The sequence below is a fragment of the Triticum urartu genome, chromosome 4 (genome assembly GCF_003073215.2).
Source record: "Triticum urartu cultivar G1812 chromosome 4, Tu2.1, whole genome shotgun sequence".
Classification (NCBI taxonomy): domain Eukaryota; kingdom Viridiplantae; phylum Streptophyta; class Magnoliopsida; order Poales; family Poaceae; genus Triticum; species Triticum urartu.
Window position 1 is genome coordinate 89,535,308 of NC_053025.1, and position 19,618 is coordinate 89,554,925.

Consider the following 19,618-nt stretch of genomic DNA (forward strand, 5'->3'; position numbering starts at 1 on the left):
TGGGAATATTACTCGCCTAAAGCACACACCATTGACACACATTCCCTGAGTATATTGGTTATAAGGGTAACTCCAATGGGTGACTCAAATGGTGCGGCCGCGTCCGTTTAGGGATAAACGAACAGAACAGACGGTCCAATACATGAGAGCAAACATACCAATGTCCGTTTTCGACGCATTTTTGACCCAACTCTGGGCCACATTTGCAGCCAAACGGACGCGTGCGGACTGGCGGGGCGCGTGCCCTTGTCCTCCCCCTAACCCACCCATCGGTGATACAAACGTCCCTTTTCCCTTCCCTTTCCCCTTCCCTTCGTCCCCCGCAATTGCCGCTGCCACCCTTGTTTCCTGTCGCATCACCTTCCACCAAGGCCGTCCGAACCACGACCACGCCATTCCATAGCCATCCCACACATGCGTTTCTCAAAAGCTTTTTGTCGGCATTCGTGGTTCCTTATTGCCGGTGGGAGAGATGTTATGGTCGTCGGCTCCGCCCGTCGACCCCAACAACTTCTAGTGGGGGTGTGCATTGCCGCAGGCGCCCACCACCACCGACCCCAAACCTTGCTTTGCTGCCTGCGGGAAAACGACGTGCACTTTCCAACCGCGTCTCCACCATGACCGCAAGGCGTTCGATGCTTTGCTCATAAGGTACAATGGATAGCAGGGATGATTATTTCTTTCACAACTTCATTTGCTCATCGGGTGATTTGTCCTCGGACGATGAAGAGCTTGTGGTGGCTACATTGGTCGTCCATGACCACATTAGTAGGAAGTGGCCTCGGTTCAGGGGATCAATCACCGGCCATGCTCCGGCCTTGAACAGCAGTAGGGAGAAAGGCCACATCCTTCTCTATGTCGATTACTAATGCCGCACTCTTCAAATCACATCAATTTCGTCACCGATTTCGAATGAGGAGACATGTGTTCAATCGTATTCGGGAGGGAGTGGTAGGAGGATGCCCTTGGCAAGCCTGACTTCTCTTCTTACCAGAAATGCACTGTGGCTATCCGCATGCTTGCATATGGAATTCCTGATGATCTTGTGGATGGGTATGTGCGTATGAGTGAGTCCACATTGTTGGAAATATGCCCTAGAGGCAATAATAAATTAGTTATTATCATATTTCCTTGTTCATGATAATCGTTTATTATCCATGCTAGAATTGTATTGATAGGAAACTCAGATACATGTGTGGATACATAGACAACACCATGTCCCTAGTAAGCCTCTAGTTGACTAGCTCGTTGATCAATAGATGGTTACGGTTTCCTGACCATGGACATTGGATGTCGTTGATAACGGGATCACATCATTAGGAGAATGATGTGATGGACAGGACCCAATCCTAAGCCTAGCACAAGATCGTGTAGTTCGTTTGCTAAAGCTTTTCTAATGTCAAGTATCATTTCCTTAGACCATGAGATTGTGCAACTCCCGGATAGCGTAGGAATGCTTTGGATGTGCCAAACGTCACAACGTAACTGGGTGGCTATAAAGGTGCACTACGGGTATCTCCGAAAGTGTCTGTTGGGTTGGCACGAATCGAGACTAGGATTTGTCACTCCGTGTGACGGAGAGGTATCTCTGGGCCCACTCGGTAGGACATCATCATAATGTGCACAATGTGATCAAGGAGTTGATCACAAGATGATGTGTTACGGAACGAGTAAAGAGACTTGCCGGTAACGAGATTGAACAAGGTATCGGGATACCGACGATCGAATCTCGGGCAAGTACAATACCGCTGGACAAAGGGAATTGAATACGGGATTGATTGAATCTCGACATCGTGGTTCATCCAATGAGATCATCGTGGAACATGTGGGAGACAACATGAGTATCCAGATCCTGCTGTTGGTTATTGACCGCAGAGTCGTCTCGGTCATGTCTGCGTGTCTCCCGAACCCGTAGGGTCTACACACTTAAGGTTCGGTGACGCTAGGGTTGTAGAGATATTAGTATGTGGTGACCCGAAAGTTGTTCGGAGTCCCGGATGAGATCCCGGACGTCACGAGGAGTTCTGAAATGGTCCGGAGGTAAAGATTTATATATGGGAAGTCCTATTTTGGCCACCGGAAAATGTTCGGGATTTTTCGGTATTGTACCGGGAAGGTTCTAGAAGGTTCTGGAGTGGGGCCCACCTGCATGGGGGGACCCACATGAACGTGGGTAGTGGGGGCAAGGCCCCACACCCCTGGTCAAGGAGCACCAAGATCCCCCCTTAGAAGGAATAAGATCATATCCCGAAGGGATAAGATCAAGATCCCTAAAAAGGGGGATAACAATCGGTGGGGAAGGGAAATGATGGGATTTCTTTCCCCCACCTTTGCCAACGCCCCAATGGACTTGGAGGGAAAGAAACCAGCCCCTCCACCCCTATATATAGTGGGGAGGCGCATGGGAGCCGCACCCTAGCCCCTGGCACCTCCCTCTCCCCTCGTAACACCTCTCCCTCTCGCTGAGCTTGGCGAAGCCCTGCCGAGATCCCCGCTGCTTCCACCACCACGCCGTCATGCTGCTGGATCTCCATCAACCTCTCCTTCCCCCTTGCTGGATCAAGAAGGAGGAGACGTCTCTCCCAACCGTACGTGTGTTGAACGCGGAGGTGCCGTCCGTTCGGCGCTAGGATCATCGGCGATTTGGATCACGACGAGTACGACTCCATCAACCCCGTTCACTTGAACGCTTCCGCTTAGCGATCTACAAGGGTATGTAGATGCACTCTCCTTCCCTCGTTGCTAGATTACTTCATAGATTGATCTTGTTGATGCGTAGAAAATTTTAAAATTCTGCTACGTTCCCCAACAGTGGCATCATGAGCCAGGTCTATGCATAGTTTCTATGCACGAGTAGAACACAAAGTAGTTGTGGGCGTCGATTTTGTCAATTTACTTGCCGTTACTAGTCTTATCTTGATTCGGTGGTATCGTGGGATGAAGCGGCCCGGACTGACCTTACACGTACACTTACGTGAGACAGGTTCCACCAACTGACATGCACTAGTTGCATAAGGTGGCTAGCGGGTGTCTGTCTCTCCCACTTTAGTCGGATCGGATTCGATGAAAAGGGTCCTTATGAAGGGTAAATAGAAATTGGCATATCACGTTGTGGTTTTGGCGTAGGTAAGAAACGTTCTTGCTAAGAAACTTATAACAGCCACGTAAAAATTTGCAACAACAATTAGAGGACGTCTAACTTGTTTTTGCAGCATATGCCGTGTGATGTGATATGGCCAAAAGGATGTGATGAATGATATATGTGATGTATGAGATTGATCATGTTCTTGTAATAGGAATCACGACTTGCATGTCGATGAGTATGACAACCGGCAGGAGCCATAGGAGTTGTCTTAATTTTTTTATGACCTGCGTGTCAACTTAAACGTCATGTAATTACTTTACTTTATTGCTAAACTGTTAGCCATAGTAGTAGAAGTAATAGATGACGAGACAACTTCATGAAGACACGATGATGGAGATCATGATGATGAAGATCATGGTGTCATGCTGGTGACGATGATGATCATGGCGCCCCGAAGATATATTTATGTGTAGTCTTTGTAAAAATCTCTAAAAAGACTTATATTTAGAAAGCGGAGGGAGTACATGTTAAAAAAAATATAAAAACAAAATGGAAAGAAAGAAAGCACACATTGGACTTGTAGGGACCCGCTGCGTACTCTAATCGCTTTTACTCCACTCAAATTAATTTAAAGTTTTAGTTTTGTTCTAAATCAAACTTCTTTATGTTGAACTAAGTCTACAGAAAAATACACTAACATATACAACATCAGGTATTCGTAATGAATCTAATGAAACTAATTTTACATTATAGATGGTGTTACTTCTTTACATAAACTCAGTCAACTTAATATTCTAGAATTTAAACTAATTTTAGAATAAAAAGAACATCACATTTTAATCCCAATGACGATTAAGAGCCTGCCTCTTTGAGAAAAAATATTTATGTGCATACAAGAACACCCTGCCCATTTGCTTAGAGCATCACCAACAACTTCTGCAAGAAACTCTCGTAAAACCACTTTTACTAAGCGCCGTAAAATTTAGGGGAAGTTGTCTGGTGATGTCTTTTCTCAGTTCTTATAAACATCTCCCCCTAAATCTTTTTTCTATTTTCACTAATAATTTGCACGTTTTTGAAAATTGTTGGAGATTTTTTTTGACCCTATTTCACGTAAACAACGGTAATTTTATTACGCGCCGCAATAAAATTGTTGGAGAATTTTGTTGAAACATATAAAACGAAGTGGAAAGAAAGAAAGTACACATTGGAGTTGTAGACACCCATTGCACACTCTAATCGTTTTACTCCACTCAAATTAATTTAAAGTTCTAGTTTTGTTCTAAATCAAATTTCTCTATGTTGAACTAAGTCCACAGAAAAATACACTAACATATAGTACAACATATGTATTCGTAATGAAACTAATTTTACATCATAGATGGTGTTACTCTTTACATAAATCCGGTCAACTTAATAATCTAGAATTTAAATTAGTTTAGAGTAGAAAGTACATCACATTTTAATCCCACGGTGGATTAAGGGCCTGCCTCTTTGAGCAAAGGTGTGTATGTGGGAACACCCTATCCACTTGCTTAGAGCATCGCCAACAGCTTCCCTAAGAGCAACTCTAGCAGACCCCGCATCCCGCCCTAGCCCGTAAATATTTTTGCGGGGCGCGGCAAATCTTCTCCCCGACCTCTAATTTCACGGGTTGGGAGGCCGACCCGAGCTCAGCCCCTATCCGCAGCGAGATTTGGCGGGAGGGACATTTCCACGCCCCTTTCCCGCTCCCCCACCCCCCGCCACCATTGCCCCGCCTCCCCATGCTCCGGTGCTTTCTCCCCGGCCGTCCCTCGCGGCCATGGACGACTCCCTGCTGGCCCCCGTCACCGTCGAGGTCGCGCACGCCCCTTCCCCTCGGACGGATCTCGTCGCCAGCCGTGTTGGCCCCGCCGCCGCCGCCCAAGCTAACGCCGCGCCTGCCCGCAAGCGGCATGCCAACGTGGTCGTGCAGGGCGGGAATCCGGCTGCCCCTGCCGCGAAGACCCTCGTAGCACGATCCCGGCCGGCGGCGGGGAAGGTCGGCAAGGTCGGAGGCGTAAAGCGGAGGAAGATTCCGGCTACAAAGAAGCCGCCTTCTTCATCCTCTCACTCCATCCCGGAAAGAGGTGCCCCGGTGATGCCGTTCAACGGTGCTGCTCCCCCCGCAAGCGAGGTGCTCGAAGAAATGGTCGGAAGGTATGCGTCTTCGGTCATGGCGATTTTCTTTCATTTTTCGCCATTTTTTGTGATAGCTCGTGAATTGTTATCGTTCACTATAGCGGTGGTTCGAACAATGCAACTCCCGAGTTCATGAACTTGTTGGACACCAACGCCGTTGACATTGATCAAGCCACGTTCGCTGCATTCGACTACAATGAAACGGAGGACGGCGTAGACGATCATGGTTGTGAGGAAGAATTTGAGAAGATCGACGCAGAAGCGTATGAGCAATCGCAAACAAGATCTGGGAAAAGCCAAAGATTGAAGAACTACACGATATTGGAAGATCAAGCTTTGATCAAAGCATGGAGTGCGGTGTCTCTTGATGCATGCACGAGTACTTCTCAAACCTCCAAGAGATATTGGCAAAGAATCGAAGATCAATACTTCCACATTATGGCAAACCATCCCAATAGGACTCCATGCACATTTCGGTCGCTTCAAGGGCGTTGGGAGAATATCAAGACTATGTGCAACCGTTGGGCAGCTTGCTTGGAGCAAGTACACAATGCACCTCCAAGTGGAACCGTGGAATCCGATTATGTGAATTTGTTTTGCCTTTGTTCAAGTTGTGCATCATCATATTTGCATCATGGGAAATGATTGCATCACTTTGTTCACATTGTGTAGGACAAGATGGCTCAACATAGATACAAGGACATGGAAGCTTCAGAAGGCAAATTCTTCAAACTAGAGCATTGTTGGGAGTTGCTCCAAAAGTGCGAGAAGTGGAAGTTAATCGACAAAGAATCCCCATCAAAGAGAGGCTCACTTACAAACATGGATGAAGATGAGGATGAGGATGGCTCAAGAAATTTGCACAAGCCCGATGGCGACAAGAAGACTAAAGAGAAGATGAAGAGAGAGCAAGAAGCATCGAGCTTGAGGGAGAAGATTGATGCCATGATGGCAGACTAAGGCATAGCCTAGTGGTGGGAAGGGGCTGATGCCTTCCCACTCACCCAGATTCAAGGCATGGTACTTGCAATTTGGATTTGTTGCACCAATTATACTGTAAGGGGTTCCCTTACAGTTTTTCTGTCAAAAAAAAGATTGATGCCATGATGCAATCAAACGAGTTGATATTGTTGAAGTCGTTGGAGATTAAGAAAGAGTTGGTTGAGAAGAAGGGAAAGGAGAAGCAAGAAAAGTGGCAATTGCTCAAGGAAGAGGGGCTGCGTAAAGCTGCCATTAAGGAGAGAAGAGCACGCGCTGCAGAAAACAAGGCCATGTCCAAGCTGCTTGCCGAAGAGAACAAGATCATGTCAATGAACCGCAATGACATGGACGATCTCACCAAAACATGTCATGATATGACAAGGAGAGAAATCTTGAAGAGGAGAATGGTTGCGTCGGCCGATGCGTGCTATAGTTCCGGAGATGTTTTCTCTGCTCCATATGGTGGCAATGTCGACGATTTTGGTGCGGGAGTTGAAACAAGCACCGGAGGTGGATTCGTTGGTGGCGATGAACTTCAAGATGGACTCGACCAAGATGGTGCGGAGTGAAGATCGACCAAGATGGTGCCGGACATGGGCGCAAACTTTTGCAGGGCCCTCTTTTGCGTTTGTCGTACTTAACTTGGCTTTTATTTGCGCGTAAAACTGTGTTATGTCATTTGCATTTAAACTTATTTGTTGAATTCGTGAAATATACTTATTTACGGGTCCGTTGGGGGCCTGCATCTGTGGCCGTCCGAGCCAGCCCGCAAAAGCGGTTTTCCACAACCTGCAAACACGTTTTGCGGGCGGCCGGATGCGGGGTTTGCTAGAGTTGCTCTAAGAAACTCCCTATAAAATCACTTTTTCGGGTTTGTAAAATTTCAGGGAAGTTGTCTAGCGATGTCTTTTCTCAGTCGGTAAACATCTTTCTCTATTTTTTTCTGTATTCACTAAAAATTTCCACGTTTATGAAAATTGTTGGAGAAAATTTTCTGACCCAATTCCGCGTAAACGGTGGTTATTTTATTGACACGGTCGAAGGCGCTCTAAATGCCTCCACTACCGCTGCGTAGTACGACAGCGATCTGCCCGTTACTAAAAGAGGAACGCAGTTAATTTCCACTTGACAGCCGAGGCGGCCGTCCATGTCCACTCCCGTAATAACGCGACAATGACAGGAGTGATCCGCAAAAGACACCACCCCTCTCCCTCCCCACTTCCCCTGTTCCAAAAGCTTTCACATCTCTCTCTCTCTCCCTCTTCACAGTTCACACCCACACTGCGCGGCACAGTGGGCGTGTGGGCGCGAGACCAGGCGTCGCCTCCTCCTCTCCCCCGCCCCGCTCTCGCCGCCGGACGTCCTCGCCTGCCGCCGGTGAGCCGCCCTCTCCCGCTCTCGTTCGTCGATCTCTCTGGCCAGGCGCGCCCTGCAGGGGGCTGCCCGCGGCGGCGCCCAGTTCCGAGCGATTCGCGCTGGTTCTAGGGAGTATCGTGTTGCGTTTCGTTGAAGCCTGGCGGTCGAGATCTCGCCTGCGATGGCCCCACTGGCGAGGCGGAGGAGGTGGGCGGCGGGATTTTGGGTGGTTCGCGTGATCGGGGTGGGGGGTCCGCCGTCGCTTGCCGCTCCGCGGTGGCGCGAGGAGCGATCTGGGCCAGGCCGTAGTTAGGTGCGCACGGAGGGGAGTAATTCTCGAGGAATTCTGTCGCGACCCGCTTTTCTGTTTCTTTGTTCATCCGCACTTCAGTTTTCGATAATGTCTTGTTTGAAGGCCGTGGTCTGATCTTACCATACTGTAGAAACGGCGTGCTTTTCGTTGGGTCATAGAGAGACAATGCTCAGTCGAGGCAGCCATTCTTCATTGGGATTTCAGGAGTAATTGATTGAACTCCCCACCACGTGGAATGGTACAATTTTGCACTCACGCTTGTCTTAAACTCGTTTAGTGCTAGTATGGTCGTTCCTATCCCCGTGCATTGGCAGCTCTGGTCCGCAGCTGCTTTTTTGCATTTGTAGCACCTTCTGCTGCTGGGTGCCTGTCCTTCCTCAAATTTGGTGAATTGGGGAAGGCACCTTTGTCATGAAGCTAGACACAGTTGCTCGGGTTGTTTGGAGCTAATTGCTATATGCATTTGGACTTTGGAAGTGTGTCTGTGTGTGCGACATGCGGTAGGTGTCATTGCAGCTGAGGTGTGCAAGGAATCTCGCCGCTGAAGTATACTTGCGTGGAATTTGGGGATAGGATGATAGATCACGGGCGATAATTTCGAGTTTTCATCTTTGGCAGTTAAATAGGTGGAAAGTACCATTTTTTTGAGATCTGAATTTCCCCATGACGATTCTAGCACTGCCAGTTGGATGTCTTGGAGGTAGGGACGGGGCTTGCACTGGTACTTGCGGTTGTGGTTTTGATGTTCCATTGATTTTTCTTTTGAACTGGATGTTCCATTGAATTGGATCCATGAAATGGTGACCATAATGGAATTCTTTTTATCAGCTACGGCTGAATATTTTTTTCCTTGAACACGCATCGAAATATGCATCACTCCTCTGTTGGTCTTTTCCTGTTGGAGCAACTGCAGTCAGTTTTGTATGATCTGTTGCAATAAGTTCAAAATTGATACCTATTCAGATCTAAGACTACTATTGCTGTCATATCGTTTGAAACCTGACGCTGGTTTAATCATCCTTTTGTTACCTATCTATTACCTGGAACAGAGACTTTGGTTTTTGATCTTGCATTTAATATTTTTTAGTGAGAATGCAAATCCAGTATAAAATTTAGAATAAAATATGAGTTAAAATTCCAATAGCTTAGGTTACTCTCTATCACGACGTTCACAACATTTCATTTATATGTTGAACTATAGGTGATGGGTATATTCTTAGTTTTTTTTGCTGTTAGAACTAGATCTGCTGACCATGGCTATCAGGCTATACATCTTTTAATATTGCACTCTTAAATTAACATGATTATGTTATTATCTTGGTATCCACATGATATATCATATATGTGGTTACCTTTCCACCCTTTTGGTATAATGTAAGTTAATTTGAAATATTGATGACACAAGCTGGCAATATTACTTTGTTATGTTGAATACTTTCAGTTTGTCTTGTAGGAGGACATATAAACCAATTAAGGTTGTAAACGTCGGTGGCTGTTCAATCATGCCGATATCCAGCTCATCGGAACCTCGAGACTCTCGAGATCCTACTTCACCTGCACCATCCACATCATCTTCTAGATCAAGGTATAAAAGATCTCAATTTCATCACTGTTAAAAAAAGATTTCAATTTTCTCACTGCTTCTTTTATTATGTTTATTACACTGGAAGTTTTCATGGAATCAATTGCTTTGCAAAATTAGCTTAGCTTTCTTTGGGTTGCTATATCCTCGTGTAGCCACCCTTCATTTCATTTTAAGCCTTTAGTCCTCTTTTTATTATTCACAATTTTTAACTATTATTGCTTATTCTCTATATAGGGAAGCATGTAATCTTGCAGAAGTTGATGATCCTGGAAGTGCAATGTCCACTGTTGCTCGATTGCTGGAGCAGCTACATGGTAGCGTGACATCACTACCAGAGAAGGAAGTGGCAATTAAACGATTACTTGAACTTGCCAAGGCGAAAAAGGATGCAAGGATTTTGATAGGTAGCCATTCTCAGGCCATGCCATTATTTATATCTTTCCTTAGAAGCGGGACATCTTCAGCCAAAGTAAATGCTGCGGCCCTGCTTAGTGCACTCTGCAAGGAAGAGGACCTGCGTGTCAAGGTTCTCTTAGGAGGTTGCATACCACCCTTGCTCTCTCTCTTGAAGTCTGAATCTGCTGAAGCAAAGAAGGCTGCCGCTGAGGCTATTTTTGAAGTGTCTTCAGGGGGTCTTTCGGATGATCACATAGGCATGAAAATATTTGTGACAGAAGGCGTTGTGCCGACTCTTTGGGATTTGCTCAATCCTAAGTCACGCCAAGATAGAATAGTTGAGGGCTTTGTGACTGGGGCTTTAAGAAATCTCTGTGGAGATAAAGATGGTTATTGGAAGGCCACACTTGAAGCGGGTGGAGTAGAAATTATTACTGGCCTTCTTTCATCCAAGAATACTGCTTCACAGTCAAATGCTGCCTCCCTTTTGGCACGGTTGATCTCTGCTTTCAGTGATAGCATTCCCAAAATCATAGCTGCTGGGGCTGTTAAGGCCCTTCTTCAGCTTCTGAATCGAGATGATGACATTGCTGTTCGTGAAAGTGCAGCTGATGCTTTGGAGGCCTTATCTTCCAAGTCTACTATTGCAAAGAAAGCTGTGGTCGATGCAGGTGGTCTCCCTGTTTTGATTGGAGCTGTTGTAGCGCCCTCAAAAGAGTGCATGCGAGGGGTTACCTGCCATTCTCTACAAAGCCATGCTGTTTGTGCTTTATCAAATATTTGCGGTGGAACCACTTCATTGTTGCTTTACCTGGGAGAGCTTTGCCAATCACCCCGGTCAGCTGTGTCCCTTGCTGACATTCTTGGAGCACTTGCATATACGTTGATGGTGTATGATGGCACTGATGGTAAATTCTTTGATCCTGTTGAGATAGAAAACATTTTGGTTGTGCTCTTAAAATCCCATGACAGTAAGCTTCTGCTTGATCGTATTCTTGAAGCTTTAGCAAGTCTATATGCAAATGCATGTTTCTCTGGCAGACTTGATCACTCAAATGCAAAGAAGGTTCTTGTTGGGCTGGTCACTATGGCTTCCGACGATGTTCAAGACCATCTTGTTCATGCCTTAACTAGCTTGTGCTGTGATGGTTTTGGATTGTGGGATGCTCTTGGAAAGAGAGAAGGAGTTCAGTTGCTAATATCATTGCTTGGACTTTCCAGTGAGCAGCATCAGGAGTATGCAGTTTCTTTGTTAGCTATCTTGAGTGATGAAGTAGATGACAGTAAGTGGGCAATAACAGCTGCTGGAGGTATCCCTCCACTTGTCCAACTACTTGAAACAGGATCTCAAAGGGCAAAGGAGGATGCAGCTCATATCATATGCAACTTGTGCTGTCACAGTGACGATATCAGGGCATGTGTTGAGAGTGCTGGTGCTGTTCTGGCGCTGCTTTGGCTTCTAAAGAGTGACAGTCCTCGTGGACAAGAGGCGTCAGTCAAAGCACTTAAGGTGCTTATACGGTCTGCTGATTCTGCCACAATCAATCAGCTGTTAGCACTGCTGCTCAGTGACTCAGTGAGCTCAAAGACACATGCCATTACAGTTCTCGGGCATGTCCTTGTGCTGGCTCCTCAAAGAGATCTAATCCAGAATGGAGCTCCTGCTAATAAAGGGCTTAGATCTCTTGTTCTTGTTCTTGACTCATCAAATGAAGAATCTCAGGAGTGTGCTGCAACTGTGTTGGCTGATATTTTCAGTATGCGTCAGGATATTTGCGACATCTTAGCAACCGATGAAATTGTTCAGCCATGCATGAAGCTTTTGACAAGTGGAAATCAAGTTATTGCAACACAATCTGCTCGAGCTTTAGGAGCACTCTCGCGCTCGGCTAATACCATGTCGAAGAACAAGATGTCATGTATAGCTGAAGGTGACGTGCAACCTCTCATAGAGATGGCCAAGACATCATCCATTGATGCGGCTGAAGCGGCAATTGCTGCATTGGCAAATCTCTTATCAGATTCCCAGATTGCTAAGGAAGCGCTAGATGATAATATTGTCCAAGCTTTGACTAGAGTCCTAAAGGAGGGGAGTTTAGATGGCAAGATTAGTGCTTCACGGTCACTTTATCACTTGCTCAACCAATTCCCCCTCGGTGAAGTTTTTCCAGATTACTCACTCTGCTGCTTTATAATTCATGCACTGCTGGTGTGTTTATCTGGTATAAGTTTGGAAAATGTTACTAGCTTGGATCCCCTGGATGTGCTTGCATTGATGGTGATGACCAAGGAGGGTGCTCATTTTAGCCCCCCTCTGCGGACTGCCTTTCTGGAAGCCCCAGAAAGTTTAGAACCTCTGGTCCGCTGTATCAGTGTTGGGCTTCCCCCTATTCAAGACAAGTCCATTCAAATTCTCGCAAGGCTATGTCAGGACCAATCTTCTCTGCTTAGTGAGCACATAAACAGAAGTCAAGGCTGCATTGATTCTCTTGTCAGTAGAGTTATGGAATCGACAAACATGGAAATAAGAATCTCCAGTGCAATCACCCTCATATCTGCGTTGAAGGACAACAGAGAAGATTCAATTGAAGTTCTTGAAGCATCAGGACATCTGAAGAGTCTAATATCTGCACTCATTGATATGTTGAAGCAACATTCCACTTCAACATCCCTAGACATTGAAGTCTGGAAACCTTACACAGAGAAGAGTTTGTTCAATTGTGAGCAGGATGTTTTGGATGTGCCTGAATCGGGAAAGGTTCTGGAAGAAACTGTTGCACGTTTGCTCTCACTAATTTGTTCTTCTCATCCCAGGAGTAAAGTTGCTGTTATGGATCTTGGTGGTGTTGACATTGTTTCTGATAAACTTGCTAGCCACTCTGCTAGCCGACAGGTGCATGTTTCACTTTTTAATCTCTATTTTCCATTGTGCTGTTATTACATTTTTCTTATATCTTCAGCTCCAATCACTTGATGATAAAGTTAAGTTTTTACTTCGCTGAAATGCTATGCTTGTTTGATTTGAGGGATGCATCAACATAAATGGTATCTTTGTGGGCCAAGCACTTTTTTGGTTCTGCATCGATTACTTTAACCTGGCTCCTTTATGAGTTAGTCGACTCTTTTTGGGTCCAGGATTTCTCTATCCATGTTAACCGCTTGGTGCCTCAAGCTGTTCTTCAATGTAAGAGCAAACCGCTCAACTTGCAGAATGGTTTAAACTTTAAAGTGGTCAATTAACTTAGATCTATTGTGCAAACTGATCAGAATCTCATCAGCAGGAGCACCACGGGCCATGGTGTCTCGCTGAAGAGGCATTTTTATTTTTATTTTGCAAAAAAGAACCCAGATGCTTTTATCGGGTGTTGTATGCCAAAATACATCTTTCATGATGAGCCCCCTCCTCTCTTTTGGTTCTGGACTGCACAAGTGGCGTGCTTTGCCGGCTGCAGCCGCCGGCCTCTCCTGCCATCAGAGTGGGTCGGTCCATACACCGACCATGTGGACCCAGCCTGTACACAGTCACCTCGGCGGCGCCGCCAATTCTGTTGCCGTGGCTCTCCCGCATTGTCTCCCTCGTCCGTAGAATGCCTCTGGCCACTCGTGCCCGTCGGCCTCCGCGTCTTATACAAGATATTTCTCCACCGCTTCTTCCCCGCCTCCACGGCCAGTGGTATGCCGTCGTCGGGATGTGAGCTCTGCCTTGACAGCCATGCATCCTCATACCTTCGAACGTGGTGCTTGCACACCGGCGTGGGGACAACCATGGTGAATGCCATGAGCAGCTGGCTGGCGCCCATCTGCTGCATACCAACGAGTTCACCGGCACCCTGCTCAAGAGCCTGTGCCAGGTTGTGATCGCCGTAGGGCAGTGCTACCGGCATCTTGTCGCTCACTATACCTTTAATGGGTGTTCGTCTATGGCTGGGTGATTGTGCCGGTCCTCAGGAGTATCTTCCTGTTCGCAGCAAGCCATCACAGCTGCACCGGATGGGCACCGGCTGACTGCTCATGGTGTTCGCATGGCCACTGCGGTGCTGGTCCAGATGAGGAGGTTGGATTACTTAGTCCCAATTTGATGACTGCTGAATAGGGTGGAAGGATGAAAACCAATAGATCTGCCTTGTTTTTGCCTTTCAGTAAGAAACATAATACGTAGAAATAGGTTGCTTGCTGAATATGATGCACCATTGGTGTGATAATTTTTCTCAGGATCATATACTGTGAAAGGACGTTTGCCTATTCACAATCCTAATTAGCTATCTACATACATGTAGCAGTTACGTGACATTGCTATCAATGAGAAATTTGATCTTAACCCACACTTTACTTCTAACTTTGATAATTTGCCCCCCTGAGATAGCCTCACACTTATAATGCACAGCAAGGGCAATGTGGCTGCATGAGTCCCTCAAATACCTCATTGTTGCCAATTTTAGGAGTCCAAAGTTCTTGAATGATCTAGTTGGATACGATCATCTATTGAGTTTTTTTTTGAACTTATGGCAGATTCACTTCGTACCATCTATTCATCTTAGTTAATTGCTAATTGTTCAGTACCAATTTTGTTGTCGAGCTAACGAGCTGAGACGAAGCGCAATCGTGTTTCACTAAAATTGACTCATTTATTTTGGAGCCAAATTTGAGCACAATGAGTGCTTATGAACCTATCCATTAGGCAGATATTGTTTTTCCGAATTGAGGAGCAAACCCCATTCGGCAGATTAACGAGCTTTTCCCTCAACTCTAATTAAGTCCCCGGTTCCCAAACCAAGTCTGTTGCGGCAATTTGTTCGTAAGGGTGGGTCTTGCTGTTTAACCTTATACATGCTACTACAGGATGAGCTTGTCGATCAGTATATACTTGCATCAGCAAAATATATTCATCAGCACATATGAAGTTACTGCTTACATAAAAAATAAATTCATCACCCTAATTAAAACATAAAAATAAATTCATCACCAATGCTTGCAATACCTGGGATAAATAGAAGTCCAGTGATACATCCTGCATATAAACTGTAGTTACTTTGCAAGTATTGATACTTTAGTCAGTCTATATGTTCCTTTTTTGACCTTTACATTCCGATAGACTCCAGACTGGAACCATTTGTTTTGGTACTAGAGTTAGAATGAGATACAGCTGTGCAGAAATTACGTTGTACATTATTAGTACCTAATTATCCAACTGGAGTTGAGAACAAGCAAAAAAGTATTGTGGTCCTAATATATTTAACATGTTGTCAACTGGCTAATACTTGTTTTCTTAGTTCCATTACATGTCCATATTTTACTGTTTCTTTTCCCATGCAAAATTCGAAGCTCTAAATAACGCTTCATGTTACAGGAACACGATGAAGATTCAGGGAGTGTATGGAGTTGCGCCCTTCTATTGGCTACTTTATTTCAGGATTCAGTGGTAGTTCAATCTTCAGCAATAATGCGAATTATACCTTCTTTAGCTTCATTGCTAAGATCTGATGAGATTATGGACAAGTACTTTGCTGCTCAATCACTGGCTAGCCTGGTTTGCACTGGAAGCAGAAGTATACAGCTCGCTATAGCAAATTCTGGTGCAGTTGTGGGTGCTATAGCCATGATTGGGCTGATAGAATCTGATATGCCAAACCTTGTTACAATGGCTGAAGAATTCAAGTTGGCAGAGAATCCAAGTCAAATAATATTGAAAAGTCTTTTTGATCTTGAGGATGTTCTTACTGGTGCTACTGTTCGAAGGTCCATTCCCTTGCTAGTGGATATGCTTAAACCCATGGCAGACAAACCAGGAGCACCTCTGGTTGCGTTGCACCTATTGACTCAGCTAGCAGAAGGCAGCGAAACAAATAAAGTTGCTATGGCGGAGGCTGGAGCTCTAGATGCTTTAACCATGTATTTATCTTTAAGCCCACAAGACTCGACTGAAACTACCATTATCAATCTCTTAGGGATCTTATACAAAAATCCTGATCTGCTTTACTATGAATCCTCACTTAGCACTTTGAATCAACTTGTAGCTGTCTTACGGTTGGGCTCAAGAAATTCTAGGCTTAGTGCAGCAAGGACATTGCAGAACTTATTTGATTCAGAGAGTATAAGAGATACAGAAGTGGCTAAGCAAGCTATACAACCATTACTTGACATGCTTGAGTCAGGAACTGAAATAGAACAGCAAGCCACACTTGGTGCTCTGATCAAACTTTCTGCTGGCAATATCTCAAAGGCTTCAGCTATGTTTGATGTAGAAGGCAACACACTTGAAAGCCTCTATAAAATTTTATCCTTCAGTTCCTCCTTAGAGCTTAAGAAAGATGCTGCTCAGCTCTGCTATGTTTTATTTGAGAATTCTGACATAAGGGCATCACCGATTGCCACAGAATGTCTTCGCCCCCTGATATCATTGATGTCATCAGGCTCTAGTTTGGTTGTTGAACCCGCTGTCTGTGCTCTGAGCAGACTACTGGATGAAGAGCACAATGCAGAGATTGCTGCGACTAATGAAGTTGTTGATCTTCTTGTTAGTTTTGTTCCTGGGACAAACTACCAGTTGTCAGAGGCGTCTATTGCTGCTCTTATAAAGTTGGGCAAGGATCGTCCAAACTGCAAACTTGACATGGTTAAAGCTGGTATCATAGAGCATGCGCTTGATATGATTCTGGATGTTCCTGTTTCTGTTAGCTCATCCATTGCTGAGTTACTTCGCATCTTAACAAACAACAGTGGCATTGCTAAAAGTTCTGCTGCTGCAAAAATGGTGGAGCCACTTTTCTTGCTATTACGTCGCCCAGACGTTACCATGTGGGACCAGCACAGCGCATTGCAAGCACTTGTGAATATTCTGGAGAAACCTCAGAGTCTAGCAGCGTTGAAGTCAACTCCTAGTCAAATTATTGAGCCGTTAATATCATTTCTTGAATCTCCCTCTCAAGCAATCCAACAACTTGGTACTGAGGTGCTATCACATCTTCTGGAACAGGAACATTTTCAACAAGATATAACTACAAAAAATGCAGTTGTCCCTCTGGTGCAGCTTGCTGGTATTGGTATCTTGAGCTTACAGCAAACTGCAGTTAAAGCACTTGAAAACATATCTCAGAGTTGGCCCAAGGCTGTAGCAGATGCAGGTGGAATATTTGAACTTTCAAAGGTAATTGTCCAGGATGACCCTCAGCCAAGTCAAGCATTATGGGAGTCCGCAGCACTTGTGTTATGTAATGTTTTGCGTTATAGCTCTGATAACTATGTTAAAGTCTCACTGGCTGTGCTTGTAAGATTGCTGAACTCGACTATGGAGAGTACTGTCACAATAGCTCTCGGTGCTCTTCTTGTGCAAGAGAAAAGCAATTCACGGTGTGCTGTAGCCATGGCTGAGGCTGGGGCTGTACGTGCACTGTTGGAGCTCCTTAAGAGCCATCGTTGTGAGGAATCTGCAGCAAGATTGCTTGAAGCACTGATAAACAATTCAAGGGTCCGAGAAACAAAAGTTGCCAAACACTCCATTGCTCCTCTCTCACAGTACCTGTTAGATCCTCAATCAAAGAATCAGGCAGCAAAGTTTTTGGTGACTCTCGCACTAGGTGACATTTTCCAGCATGAAGCCCTTGCAAGAGCAAGTGACTCCGTATCTGCCTGTCGTGCTCTTGTAAGCCTACTTGAGGACCAGCCCACGGATGATATGACAATGGTTGCTATTTGTGCACTCCAGAGCTTAGTGATGCACAGCAGGACAAACAGGCGTGCTGTTGCTGAGGCTGGAGGCATTTTGGTTGTACAGGAGTTGCTTCTGTCTCCAAATGTAGATATTGCAGGACAGGCTGCTCTACTAATCAAGCATCTTTTTTCAAATCATACACTTCAAGAATATGTATCTAACGAGCTCATCCGTTCTCTCACTGGTTAGTCACTGCTCTTTCTGCCGGAATCATTTTTTTTTTCATTTGCCTGCTTTTCATGTTCATTTGTAATTGCTGTACCCTTCTGCTTTGAAAACAAAACATTTTTTCTGTTATCCTTTTTGTCCTTGATGGGCTCTATCACAGTTAAAACTGATTTGTGCCCCATAATTGCAAAGCTATCAATCATTATCCGACCCTTCCAAGTGATTGATCAGATGTGTTATGCATTAAATAATGAAGTTGCAATTACTAAATATCCCTTCACAATTATGTTTGTAATCTAACCTGCAATTTCTTGCAGCTGCCTTAGAAAGAGAGCTGCTCTCTACATCATCTATCAATGAAGTTATTTTGAGGACCATATATGTGATATTCAGCAACTTCAGAAAGGTCCGATTTTCTGAGGCAGCAACATTGTGCATACCCCATCTGGTTTGTGCCCTGAAGGATGGAAGCGAGGCTGCCCAAGAGAGTGTGTTAGACACCCTTTGCTTGCTCAAAGAATCTTGGCCCCAGATGAATGAAGACATTGCTAAGGCCCAGTCTCTTATTTCAGCTGAGGCCATACCTGTACTACAGATGCTTATGAAGACCTGTCCTCCCAGTTTTCATGACAGAGCTGATAGCTTACTGCATTGCCTGCCTGGTTGCTTGACCGTGACCATCTTACGTGGGAATAACTTAAAACAGACAATGGGGAGTACAAATGCATTTTGTTGCCTGCAAATAGGAAATGGTCCTCCAAGGCAAACCAAGGTAAGTTCTTCCATGATGCACGTTAATTTCATTCTATGATGCACGTGTTGCTCTGAACCCAGTAATTCTGTGAAATGACCATTGCAAGACTGATAACAAGACAAGGTCTCCGAATTGGATATCAATAAATTAAGTGGATATCACTATATATTTGTTGGATATGCATACTTACTTTCTAGTTGATATGTTTATCATCTGTGATTGTTGATATTTGCATTGATTGCAGCTGGTTAACCAGAGCATCTGCCCGGTATGGAACGAGGGATTCACTTGGTTATTCGACATCCCCCCCAAAGGGCAGAAGCTGTACATCTTGTGCAAAAGCAAAAATACATTTGGAAAGGTATGGTGTAGTAGCTTCTTAATCTGTATCCCCTTTTCTTGGTTCTTGTCTCTAGTGACTTGTATCTAAACTCAAAACCTTTGCTTCAGTCAACCCTCGGAAGAGTAACCATCCAGATTGACAAAGTGGTCACCGAGGGAGTTTACAGTGGGTTCTTCAGCCTCAGCCATGACGGCGGTAAGGATGGCTCAAGAACACTAGAGATAGAGATTGTCTGGTCAAATAGACCGGCCAATGACAATATGTAGCATGGCTAATTTCACATGGTGCCAATATTATTGTCGGGACGCTTAGATGTAAATCAGCCCCAGAAACATCCACATTCATTGCAGTGTAGAAAATGACATGGTTTACAGACATCTGCCTCAAGATTATTTCGAGGTCGTTCTTGGTTTAGCCCCTGTAGCTGCATACGGATTTTGGACCGGCTATTTTGTTTGTACAGGTTTATTTCCTGTATTTTGGACCGGCTATTTTGTTTGTACAGGTTTATTTCCTGTAATTATAATTTAGAGTAGCCTGGTGTGAGTTTGAAGAAACACAATTTCGTGTGCTGTCTCCATGTGCATGTGTGCTCTTTCGATGTATCTTGTAGTCTTTTATCTGTTTGTGATGCCATCAAGCACAACCAGCATCACCCCAAGTTAGTAGCTGAGCCTGAGCTTCTGAGCAGTTGTAACAGCCCAAGACTGATGATATTTTTTAATTAGCATAATTATTTGTTGCATTAGCATGCCATCGTGTCTAC

The 19,618-nt window shown here is 44.9% G+C and overlaps 1 protein-coding gene across 3 annotated transcripts; it reads left to right on the forward strand.

The window, feature by feature from the left end:
• Window positions 1-7,423: 7,423 nt before the first annotated feature.
• LOC125550829 (protein CELLULOSE SYNTHASE INTERACTIVE 3) lies at window positions 7,424-19,411 on the forward strand. 3 transcript variants are annotated; one of them, XR_007301924.1, is made up of 8 exons: window positions 7,449-7,606; window positions 9,352-9,483; window positions 9,718-12,772; window positions 15,227-17,771; window positions 18,073-18,527; window positions 18,754-18,870; window positions 18,960-19,315; window positions 19,358-19,411. XR_007301924.1 is itself a non-coding variant. In XM_048713926.1 (7 exons), exons 2-7 carry the CDS (start codon window positions 9,401-9,403, stop codon window positions 19,116-19,118), a joined length of 6,414 nt encoding a protein of 2,137 aa, XP_048569883.1. In that variant the 5' UTR covers window positions 7,424-7,606; window positions 9,340-9,400; the 3' UTR covers window positions 19,119-19,411. The 3 variants fall into 3 exon arrangements, 2 of the variants coding, with proteins under 2 accessions (XP_048569883.1, XP_048569882.1); XM_048713926.1 differs by having other exon boundaries at window positions 7,424-7,606; window positions 9,340-9,483; window positions 18,960-19,411; XM_048713925.1 differs by having other exon boundaries at window positions 18,960-19,411.
• The last annotated feature ends 207 nt before the right edge of the window (window positions 19,412-19,618 follow it).